At 39.1% G+C, this 12,945-nt stretch overlaps 1 protein-coding gene across 2 annotated transcripts in view; it reads left to right on the forward strand.

The window, feature by feature from the left end:
• Positions 1 to 1,557: 1,557 nt before the first annotated feature.
• LOC143852904 (THUMP domain-containing protein) overlaps positions 1,558 to 12,945 on the forward strand; it is a 36,065-nt gene continuing 24,677 nt past the window's right edge. Inside the window, exons 1-2 of one of the 2 annotated variants that reach the window (XM_077362556.1) lie at positions 1,558 to 1,799; positions 1,891 to 2,007. In XM_077362556.1, coding sequence (XP_077218671.1) covers positions 1,725 to 1,799; positions 1,891 to 2,007 — 192 coding nt within the window. In that variant the 5' untranslated portion in view covers positions 1,558 to 1,724. The remainder of the gene's footprint in view (positions 1,800 to 1,890; positions 2,008 to 12,945) is intronic. The other variant, XM_077362555.1, reaches the window with a different exon arrangement.

A 12,945-nucleotide genomic window follows, 5' to 3' on the forward strand; every position in this document is an offset into this window, starting at 1 on the left:
TGGCCAAAATGCCCTCGTCTTCCCCAAGTGAAAATTAGGGTTTTTAGACTTGAAAACTGAAAATTACTGTTTGATTCAAATCCTTGTTTATTTATCAACATAAATCCTCGATTTAGGAGTTTTATTTGCCTTCATTTACACCATTATCATGATTTGCACATAAACCCTAATATTTTAGGGCTTTTTTCTTGTCTTTATCAATGTTTTTTTCTTGAAATGTGGGTTTGATGTAGCCATGGCGTGGAGTTTCATTGTCTGTGGTGAAGGTGACGGCGGTGGTCGGAGATGGCGAGGGCAGCGGTGGCCAAAGGTGGTGATGGCGGTGGTGGCCAGAGGTGCGACGGCGGAGGCCAGAAATGGCATAACCCTAATCCCTCTGCAAATGAGGGTATTTTTGTCCTCAAAATATTAATCATGGTTAATTTCAGTCTTTCCGTCAGGTTAAACTGACAGACTGTTGATGGAGGGGGTGTACTTGTCACGTTTTGAAACCTCATGGGGTGTACTTGTCACGTTTTGGAAGTCAAGGTTAGAGTTGAATGTGTCAGAAACTAGAGGGGGTGTAAATGTAATTTTCCCTTAAATTTAAAACAAGAGGGGAAGTGGAGGGATACTTGGCAACTCATCTCTACTAAACTTTGTCTTCTCACCATTTCAATAAAAAAAAAACTATCTTTTCACAAGCCTTTTCTACACATCTTTAAAAAACACCCCTTTCAGCAAAATAAAATATATTTGTTTTCGAAAAATTAATTTTGAAACTCTTTTATTTTGATAATCACCAACACCTCCACACCCTCTTGTTCATTCATTTCCATCAACGATCTGAAATGGACATGGAAGTGTAGTGTAACAAAAGTGGAGTTGAATGGGTCTACTTAGAGCGAAAAAAGCACCAAAAAAGTATGAAATGGCTAATGTAAGTAGTGAAAATCATTTCCCATCATAGAACTATAAATAAATAGAAAACTGCTTATTTTTATTATTTATTTATCTGTAGAATTGTATAATTTTATTTTTAATTTTCATCTTCTTATTTTCTTTTCTGCTATCCCGAGAGTGGAGAGAGGAGAGATATTTTTTTTTTCGGCCTCAGGAGGAAGAATATCGGATAGTGATTTTCCTTTCATTAAATAAGAAGTCATAAGGCAAAGGTGAATAATAGTATAAGAGAAAACATTTCACCTACACAATAGCTTAAAAATACGGTGGGGGCCCGCATTGTTTGGGTGATCCAAACCATTCATTTGAATGGTCCTCACATAGATAGGGTGTCCACAAAAAATCAGATCAATAGGATCATCCCAACCATTCAAACTATGGTGGCAAAAAATGGACTAATTTGTGAAGGTTTATACCATTTTCATTAGATTTCATGTAAAATTCAGTACCAACTAGAATATGGATTCGCACCCCTGTAGGATAATTCGCACCTCTGTAGAGGAAGATATGTGGCAGGCTTAAACTGTTTTTAATGTGACAAGTGGTGCGGATTATCCTACAAGGAGTGGGAATTTATAATCGCCCAATACTTCGCGTGGAGCCCAATTACTCCACACGCGTGCTGAATGTAGATGCTCCCACTTCAAACCAAAGTGATCTCATGTTCATGCCTAAAACCCTTGCCTCCTCTTTCCTTCGTTTCGGTGCTTGTTCTTTGCTTGTAAAATTTTAAGTTTCAGTAAGACTCCTGCACTAACTCTCTGATACCAAACCCTACTTCCATGGGTGCGGATAACAAATCCAACGGGGACTGCAACAAAGGCAAGAAGAGAAAGCATCGTTATCTTCCCCATAACGTAATTTTCACCCCTTTCTCTTGTTCTACTGCTTTTTTTTACCTTGAATTTTTTTTTCTTGATTTCTGTTTCCTCTGCTTTATATTTTCAGAGGCCAGTCAAAAAGGGATCATACCCATTACACCCAGGGGTTCAAGGATTCTTCATCACTTGTGATGGGGGAAGGGAGCGCCAAGCAACTAACGAAGCTATTAATCTACTCGATACCGTATGCTTTTCGCCCCTTTTTATATTTCCCCTCTTTTTGATTAACATGTGTGTTGGTGTTCCAATATGTTTTTGCTAATTTTCTATGTGGGTTTTGCTGTTAAGGGTTCAAAGTCCAATTTTTTCACACTTGCTTTTAAGTGGGTTTGTGTTTTATAGGTTGACATTCCAGTCCTCTGATAAGTGTTTATCCTGCAGTTATAAAGTAGTTATTAGATATTTATTTATGTTTGTGCCGTGATGTTGGACTGGATTATGCTTGATGTATGGAATTTCAACTCTGATTAGAAGGATTTGAGCCGTAACATCTCACACACTTCATGCAACATAGATCTGTATTTTGCTTCTGCACTAGATTTAGTCACAACCTATGATTTGTGGTCACGAACACGAGTGTCACGTGTCGACACGGACACAGAGTGTCTTACACAGCGAACCCTCAAACTTTAGAAACAGGACACGGCTAAAATAGAAAGTATTTGTAATCATGATTTGTGGATATGGATTCGTGTGTCCAGTTTTGACATGGATACGAGTTGTCTAAACGAGGTAAACACAATATTCAATAAAAAAACAGAATGTCACACTTGACACCGTACAAAAACATGTCCACACATCCACATTAAGTCCAACACTTTCAGCAATACAAGTGTCCAAAGGAGCGTCGACACGTGTGGACACACGTGTTGTGTTGGACATGGCAGGACATGTGAGTCGGCAATAAATTCGAACTGTCGGCCAAATCATACGCCACAACAAATTGTTTCTAACTCCGCCACATAACAAGGTTTCCTATTACTAAGGAATAGTGGCCCAAAATGGACCTCCTATTAGTAATCGGGCCTGCGTAGTCTGCATTTATATGGACCTAAGATCCCAAGTGACCATGTCTAGTTAACAAATTCTCCTTCGAAGAGATGATTTTAATTACCCTAGGATTTTGTTAGCTGCCTTTAAATGTGTGATCTTGGTAGCATGCATAAACTGACCGACTACACCCACCGCGTAAGCAATATCAGGCCAAGTGTGGGTCAGATAGATCAATTGGCCGACCAGTGTCTGAAAGCGCTTTGCATGAACTGATTGTTGTTCATCCTCATCATTTAGTCTATAGTTTTGTTCAATCGAGGTGTCAGCTGGATTTGCGCTTAGAGTACCTATCTCTTTATGTTCTAGGATGTACTTACGTTGAGATATGAAGATACCTCCGTTTTTTATTTTGAACGGACTACCTCAGTCCCAAGAAAGTGCTTTAACTTTCATAGATCCATGATTTCAAATTTCTTCCCCAGATAACTTTTGAGCTTTTAATTCTTCTCATCATCTCCAACTACCATAATATTATTACATAAACAATGAGGGTCAATATCCCTCCATGGGCCTGACTCTGCAAGTTACCATCCTTCTTCACAAGACTGTTGAAGTGCTCAAACCATGCTGTTGGTGACCGTTTGAGACCTTATAATGGCGTCTTTACTTTACAAACCTTCCATTCATCTCCAAGAAGCTGAGAACCTGGAAGTACTTGCATGTAAACCTCTTGTACTAAATCCCCATGAGGAACGATATTCTTCACATCTAACTGATGAAGAGGCCAGGATGAGTTCTCTGCAACAGATAATGGAACTTGTATAAATCCATGTTTTTCACCGGTGCAAATGTCTCCTGATTTCAACACTGTATGTCTGGGGTGTATCCCTTGGCAAACAACGTAGCCTCGTACCTTTTCACTGATCCATTTGGCTTGTATTTTACTGTGTAGACCCATTTACAGCCAACTGGTTGCTTCCCTCTAATAATGGCCACGTATTTCCATGTTTCATTCTTTTCTAAAGCTTACAATTCTTCACATTTAGAATCTTTCCACTGAGCCTGAGATAAAGCATTTGAAACACAAGAGGGTAAAGAGGCAGAGGAATTAGAAGCCAGAAAAAGGATGAAAAGATGGAGATAAAGACTGATTTGAAACACAACAGGGTAAAGAGATAGGAAATAAAAGCCAGAAAAGAATGAAAAGATGGAGATTAAGACTGATTTGAAACAAAGTTAACAATGGGATTTTGTGGACATGTGGATTTCCCTTTACATGCAATAATGAGAAGATTATGATTATCACTGGTATCAATGACAGGAGCATGATTAGAAAAATCGGGGTTTTTAAGGTAGTTCCTGCATTCAAGGTAGGAATAGCTTTGATTGATTGTTCCTCCCTTGGCTTCCTCGTATAGACTTTCAACTCCTTAGCCGGCCCACTTGTATCTTGTAAACTAGTAGTACCACTAGAGTCAAAGACATATGGTGGCACCAGAATATGGAAAAAAAAAAAAAAACAAGAGCACTCCTCCCTCCCCTAACAGGCTTCTCCGGAAGAGAGGCACCATGACAAGCAAAGAAAGGGTTGGATTTATTAAAAGCAACATCCGTCGGCATAAGAAGTCACCGAGAAGCAGTATGTTGGCATTGATTCTCCATAGAAGCTAAAGAAAAAAATCAGAGTTGGAACAGCATGTGAAGCATCACTCGGCGGAGAAGCGTGGTTCTATTGAGTCACATGAAAAAGGGATCGTCTCTGGAAATCAAGTAGGCCAGTCAAAATCAACGGAGGTGGAATCACTTGAGATGGATCTCACAGGAAAAGTGGCTGATTGCCTCTTGCGATATGAAGATGTGGCATCCCTGGAGTGCACTAATATCCCGGAAAATTTTGATGAATTCTCAGAGATGGGTGGCTGTCTGGGTATTATGTTCGAGGAAAATATGGAACAAACTCGGATAATGGCAACTGAAATTGATAACAGGGAAAAGAAAAATAAAACTTTCACAAGCTTGAAGGGTAAGGGGCTTGGGGAGTTATTACGCCTTCGGTGAGGTGGCTGGGTGCATGGGGTTTCCGTCGGGTGTGTATCCTTAGTTAGTTTACTCATGAAGATCGTCTTTTGGAATATAAGAGGGTTGGGATCTGAAAGGAAGTAACTTGAGGTAAAGGATCTTTTGCCTGGGTCGAAAAGCTGATATATTTGCCATAATTGAAACAAAAATGGCGGGGGTATCAGAAAATTGTATTAATGGTATATGGGGAAGATCAAACAGAAGGTGGATCTCAAAAGATGCAAGGGGCCTTGCCGCGCTGCCGGGGGGTGGGGGTGGGGGTTGGGGGGGGGGGGTATTGTGACTTGGAGAGAGAACGGTTTCGAGATGTTGGACGCGGCTGTAATGGAGTACACAATCTCGATTAAGTTCAAAACAATTGGTACCAATTTGCAATGGATGCTTACTGTTGTATACGGGCCACTAAAAGCTAGAGAAAGACAGTTGTTATGGCCGGAGCTAATGGGGATCCGGAATCAGTGGCAAGGTCCATGGATACTGGGTGGAGATTATCACGGGGGGCCAATCACTAGTAGCATGCAGAAACTTTCCAACCTCATTCAAGATTGTGAGCTGATCGATCTTCCTCTTGAGGGGTCAATCTTCACATGGTCAAATAACAGGAAGGAAGTTATTCTGAGCAGATTGGATCAGGTCCTTATATCCAAGGAATGGGAGGAGAAGTTTCCAATTATTAACCAATGAGCTGTACCGAAACCGACGTCCGATCATAACCCACTTCTTCTTGAACTATTGGATCAATCGGGTGGTCCTAGACCTTTCAGATTGGCTGAAGCTTTATGCGAAGTGGAAGAATTTAATTCAAATATCTCCAATTGGTGGCGGTAGGAGACATGATCGGGGTGGAAAGGGTACGTTTTATGCAAAAAACTACAGAATCTCAAAGCCAAGATCAAGGTATGGGCAAAGAGGGAAGTTAATAGCCAAAGATCGTCGGAAGGTTCAAATTACTTTTGAGCTGGGCAATTTGGAATAGAAAGAGGCATCATCAATATTGACGGGTGAGGATCGTCAGAAGCGGATTGATTTGAAGGTGGATCTCGAGGAGATTATTCGAGGAAATTAGTTGGCGCCAAAAATCCCGAATCACATGGCTGAATGAAGGGGACGGCAACACGAAGTTCTTTCATCGCATGGCTAATTCTCGCCGCAGGATAAATGCAATTAACTGTCTGATGATTGATGACAGTTTTGTGGAAGATCAGTAAATTATTTGAAAACATATAGTGGAGTATTATGCCAAACTATGAGTCTAAACACCGGTGGCGGCTGAAATTTGAGGGGCTCGCATTTAAAAATCTATCTCCCGAGCAATCGAGGTGGCTTGAAAGACCTTTCTCTACTGAGCAAGTTGAAGAGGTAATGAAATTGATGAAGAAGGATAAAGCACCAGGCCTGGATGGCTTCCCGACGTCCTTTGGCAGTCAACATTGGGAGGTTTTTAAAGATGACTTTCTGGCATTCATAAATGTGTTTCATGAAAGGGGGATTCTCAATCGTGCTATTAATTCAACATTTATTACACTGATTCCTAAGAAAGAGGGTGCAACATAAATCAGAGATTATAGACCTATCAGTCTGGTGCGTGGAATGTATAAACCAGTGTCTGAAAATGAGGATGCGACGTGGAACACGGATGAAGAAAATCTTTGTCGACTAGGCACGGACGCTAGCAAGAACGTGGTTGACGGGGCCAAGTTATATTGAGTCTTAATTTTTATAAAAAGATAAATGAAAAAGATACAAAAAGTATAGAAATAGTGTAAATATAACAGAAACTAAATCATTAATAAGATGGATCATATTTTTAGGGAAATGATATATTCGACCATTTTTCTTCCCGGGGAAGAAAAGGAGGCCAATATATCACTTTCCTACTTTTATCAATGAACATAGACGGTGAAAAATACACATCTTCGTAATCTGCCCATTTTCAACAAGATTTTAGAAAAGGAAAGGCGAACTCGAAGGCGTTTATGGGAAGAGGAGAAACATCTGGCGATTGCAAGTCTGGAAATTAGGCGTGCGACTCTGGGTGCTGACCATGGTCTGGGGCGAGGTATCCCTGAGGTGGAAGATGGTCAGCAATTAGTGCAGTCTAATGAATCCAGTAGACGTGACAAAGGAAAGGGTGTTTTGGTATCGTCTACTCTTGAAGAACCTGGGCACCCAGAATTGGAAGATTTTAATGATTTCTTAGCAATTGGCGATGTGTTTGGGATCTCTTATCAGGAGGATCTAGGCAAGACTAGAGAAATGTTTCTTGCAATGCAAGCCAGCGTTGTAGATGATAAAACAGAAAGATTCAAGGAGGCTTAAACAAAACCTGGATTATGCGATTAAAGGATCTATCTTAAGAGGTGGCTGAGACATTCTGTTTCAGGGAGTGTGTATTGTTTTTCCAAAGATCTCATTTAAGGAGAATTAGTTAGTTGTGGAGAAGTGCACCCCATGGTTTTACGTTTCGGCCGAGATATTTCGGTTTCAGTCGCAACTGAAATGAAATTTACATTAAGTTGTTTCTTTCCAAGATTTCGGCGAAATTTCAGTTGAAATTTTATTTTTAGCCTTTTGTACAAAATTTTAAATAGATCCACCGAAATTTTAAAAAAGTCCACCGAAATGTTATAATTACCACCGAAATTTATGAAATATTCACCGAAATAGCCAAAATTTCCACCGAAATTAAAAATAAAAACGAAATCATAATCATATTTGTACATGATTTCGGCCAAAATTTCATCCCGAAACCGAAATGTTTCGGTTTCGGTGGTGACCGACACCGAAACCGAAATTTAAAACCTTGGTGCACCCGACTTCTGGTGGCAGACTATTTAGACATGATGCTCCTGATTGATTTAATTGTTAGACGCAGACTGGGAAGGAAACGGTTGCAGGAAACCAGGAAGTCAGTACTGAGGTGGTGGAAATTGTGATGCTGGCTTCAGTCCCATAGGTTGGAGGTAAGGCAATTGCTAGGATGAATGTTGGTAGGGGTCAGTCTCTGCGCAGTTAAGCTGAAGATCCTAGTTGGGTTGAAAAAATATTTAGTTCCGCATTAGCTTGAGAGACCATGGTCTTTCGCTACTAGAGGCACTTTGGTCTGGGAGTCTCTCTTATCGCTATTAGTCAGGAAAAATGAGGTTCGGAAAAGGACATGGGATGAAAGTCTTTAGAAATGCAATGGATAATGTCAAGCAGGCATGATAGGGAAGGGAGGAAAGGGGTTGTTTTGGTTTTTATGTCCTATTTGTATGGTTTATTTTGCATTGGTTTCGGGCATGCCCGTGCCAATATATATGTTAATATCTTGTAATGCAGGATGGGACCTTTGGTCCTGAATGCTTATTGAGTATCAATGAAATATGTCAACTTTTAAAAAAAAAAAAAAGACAGTGAAAAATATATATTGGAAATGATGGACATTGAACCATAAAATATTATGTGTGAGCTTGTGCTGTAAATATCATAAGCCAAAAATAATAAACAATTAATAAAAAATTTAGGGAAATGATATATTCTCCCATTTTCCTCCCCCCCCCCCCGGTAGTGTAAAAGGATAGTCATAAATACTCTAAAGGTAGTTGGCTCAGGAAAGAAAGGGGGCGAATACACACATCCCATTATTTAATATTTAATGGATGTTAAAAATAGCAGGTAAGAAATAGGATAGGACAATGGATGGGACAAAACATGCCAACTGTGCCTCACCCAATTCTTCCTACTCTATTGAGGTTTACAGAGGAAGACAGAGAGCACATTTATTGAGGAATAAATAGCGTATAGAGGAAGGAAACAGGGAGGTGATATCTTCACTACTTGTTTTTACTTGGGACAGTCCCTTGTATATCTTTGACTACTCTTTTACACTACTGGGTGCTGTCCCAAGTAAAAGAATGGCAAATATATTATCTTCCATCCCCATCACTTTAGTTACTTTTGGGTAAAATGAGAAGAGGTTTTTCTTGGCCGACGGATTTTCTGCGATGCACCCAGCTGCGGAAGGGCTTTGTGTGAGCAACCAGAGGTTCCTTCTATTGGTCTTACTCGCTGTTACCATATTACTCTCTGTTACCATATCATTTTCCAATATGAAATGATAATGCCATTCATCACTTTTTTTAAACACTACTCTCTGGGAATTATGAGGGGGTTTAGTCAGGACGGTTTTGTGTAACCTTTGCTGGACTTGGAAGAGTAATGGGAATTATGAGGGGGTTTAGTCAGGAAGGATTTGTGTGACCTTTGCTGGACTTGAAGAGTAATGTGATAGTGGCGTGGCGTGTGCCTTCGTGGGGGAATTCTAAAATAACCCCTTAGTCATGAGTTCCCTGAATCAACATACTTCATACCCTAGGAGACTGTTGGACATCCCAGCGCAATCCTATAGTCCAGTTCGTAGCCTCTCGGGATCATCCACTACCCGATGACACCGATCATCCAACTCCATGATCACTCCTTGCGAACATGTGTAATTGTGCGACTGTCACCTTATAGCTCATCCTACGCTTGCGTGGACAGTCCTATTGGTCCACCATTTGCAAAAGCAATTTAAATTTAAAACAAGAGGGGGAGTGGAGGGATACTTAGTAACTCATCTCTACTAAACTCTGTCTTCTCACCATTTCTAAAAAGAAAAAAAAAACTTTGTCTTCTCAATGGCCTTTCCTACACATCTTTCGAAAACAACCATTTCCGCAAAATAAAATATTTTTATTTTCAAAAATTAATTTCAAAACTCTTTTATTTTGATAACCACCAACACCTCACCCCTTCTTGTTCATACATTCCCATCAACGATCCGAATTAGACACGGAAATGCAGTGAGAAAAAGGTAACACAAGTTGCCTAGAATGTCCACTTAGAGCCAAAAAGGCAGCTAAAAATAGTATGAAATGGCTAATGTAAGTAGTAAAAATCGTTTCCCATCAGAGAACCATGGTTTTAAATTTTGGTTACGACTGAAATTTCAAACTTATCCGAAACCGAAATTTCAGCCGAAATCCCAAAATTTCGGGTGAAATTCCATACTAGCTATCAAAATGCAGTTTTTTGGGACAAAATTTCGACCGAAATTACCGAAAATTTGGCAATTCATTACGAAATTCTGTAATGGAATAAAAAATTAATATTTTATAGCAAATTTCGCAAGAATTTCCGAAACTTCGGCCGGAATTTTCGAAATTTCGTCGGTTTCGGTGTCGGTCCTCACTGAAATCCGAAATTTTTGGTTTCGGTCGAAATTTAAAACCATGTAGAGAACTGCAAATAAATAGAAAACTGCTTATTTTATTATTTATATATTTGTAGAATTGTATAATTTTAATTTTAATTTTTATCTTCTTATTTATTTGTTTATTATTCTATTTTTCTGCCATCCCGAGAGTGGAGAGAGAATACTTCGCGTGGAATCCAATTAACTTCGCACGTGTGCTCAATGTAGATGATCATGTTCATGCATAAAAAACTATGCTTCCTCTTTCCTTCTTTTTGGTGCTTGTAAAATTTTCAGTTTTAGTGGGACGACTGCACTGACTCTCAAACTGTACCACCATGGGTGAGGATAATAAATCCAATGGAAACTGCAACAAAAGCGAGAAGAGAAAGCATCGATATCTTCCACATAACGTAATTTTCACGCCCTTCTCTTGTTCTACTTTTTTTTTTCCTTGAATTTTTTTTCTTGATTTCTGTTTCTTCTGTTATATATCTTTAGAGGTCAGTTAAGAAGGGCTCCTACCATTACACCCAGGGGTTCAAGGATTTTTCATAACTTGGGATGGGGGAAGGGAACGCCAAGCAACTAACGAAGCCATTAATCTACTCGATACCGTATGCTTTTCGCCCCCTTTTATATTTCCCCTATTTTTGATTAACATTTTGTGTTGGTGTTCTAATATGTTTTTGCTTATTTTCTAAGAAAAAATACATTTACACCCCCCTCTAGTTTTTGACACATTCAACTCTCATCCCGACTTTCAAAACATAACAAGTACACCCCCTGAGGTTTCGTTGGGTTTTTTTTTAACGCGATGAAGTGGCCGGAAAGCATAAAATGACTATAATGCCCTCGTCTTCCCCAACCAAAAATAAGGGTTTTCATACTTGAAAACTGAAAATTAGGGTTTGAGTCATTTATTTATCAGCACAAACCCTCAATGTAGGGGTTTTATTTGTCTTCATGCACATATCATCAACCTACAAACACAAACCCACTTAAAATCAAAATTGGAGTTTGAACCCTTAAACGCAAACCCACATAGAAAATAGGGAAAAATATAGATACACCCCCTCTAGTTTCTAGCACATTCAACTCTTACCCTGACTTTCAAAACGTAACAAGTACACCCCATCAACTTTCTGACACAGTTAAGTAGACCCCCTCTGTTGACGGTCCGTCAATGTAACTTGACGGAATGACTAAAACTAACCTGTGTTAATATTCTGAGGACAAAAATACCCTCCTTACTAGTTTTAAGCCATTTGCAAAGGGATTAGGGTTACGCCATTTCCTTCCAAGCTTGTTTCTTCCTTGTTGACAGTTCCTCCTCAATGGCATCAAGTGCCTCTTCTTCAAGACATCCCTTACCACAGACAACGAAACCCCACTCCATGGCTACATCAAACCCCACATTTCACGAAAAAAACAATGATAAAGACAAAAACAGCCCTAAAATATTAGGGTTTATGTGCAAAGCATGATGATATGTGCATGAAGACAAATAAAACCCCTACATTTAGGGTTTGTGTTGATAAATAAATGAGGGTTTGACTCAAACCCTAATTTTTAGTTGGTAAAGACGAGGGCATTATAGTCATTTTATGCTTTCCGTCCACTTCGTCGCGTTTAAAAAAACCCAACGAAACCTCAGGGGTGTACTTGTTACGTTTTGAAAGTCAGGGTTAGAGTTGAATGTGTTAGAAACTAGATGGGGGTGTAAATGTATTTTTCCTTAGAAAATAAGCAAAAACATATTAGAACACCAACACAAAATGTTAATAAAAAAGAGGGGAAATATAAAAGGGGGCGAAAAGCATACGGTATCGAGTAGATTAATGGCTTCGTTAGTTTCTTGGCGTTCCCTCCCCCCATCACAAGTTATGAAGAATCCTTGAACCCCTAGGTGTAATGCGTAGGAGCCCTTCTTAACTGGTCTCTAAAGATATATAACAGAAGAAGTAGAAATCAAGAAAAAAAATTCAAGTAAAAAAACAGTAGAACAAGAGAAGGGGGTGTGAAAATTACGTTATGGGGAAGATATCGATGCTTTCTCTTCTTTACTTTTCTTGCAGTTTCCATTGGATTTATTATCCTCACCCATGGTAGTACAGTTTGAGAGTCAGTGTAGTCATCCCACTAAAATTGAAAATTTTGCAAGCACCAAAAAGAAGGAAAGAGGAAGCAAGGGTTTTTAGGCATGAACATGATCATCTACGTTGAGCACACGTGCGAAGTTAATTGGGCTCCACGCGAAGTATTCATTCTCCACTCTCAGGATGGCAAAAAAAGAGAATGATAAACAAATAAATAAGAAGATAAAAATTAAAATTAAAATTATACAATTCTACAAATATATAAATAATAAATAATAAAAATAAGCAGTTTTTTATTTATTTGCAGTTCTCTGCATGGTTTTAAATTTCGTCCGAAACCGAAAATTTCGGATTTCGGTGAGGACCGGCATCGAAACGGACAAAATTTTGGAAATTCCGGCCGAAGTTTCAGAAATTCCTGCGAAATTTGCTATAAAATATTAATTTTTTATTCCGTTACAGAATTTCGTAATGAATTGCCAAAATTTCGGTCGAAATTTCGTCCCAAAAACTACATTTTGATAGCTAGTATGGAATTTCACCCGAAATTTTGGGATTTCGGCTGAAATTTCGGTTTCGGATAAGTTTTAAATTTTAGCTGTAACCGAAATTTAAAACCATGGTTCTTTGATGGGAAATGATTTTTACTACTTACATTTGGCCATTTCATACTACTTTTAGCTGCCTTTTTCGCTCTAAGTGGACATTCTAGGCAACTTTTGTTACATTTTTCTCA

The sequence above is a fragment of the Tasmannia lanceolata genome, unplaced genomic scaffold (genome assembly GCF_043159265.1).
Source record: "Tasmannia lanceolata isolate RefF3 unplaced genomic scaffold, GAP_Taslan_0.1 ptg000019l, whole genome shotgun sequence".
NCBI classification, from domain to species: Eukaryota; Viridiplantae; Streptophyta; class Magnoliopsida; order Canellales; family Winteraceae; genus Tasmannia; species Tasmannia lanceolata.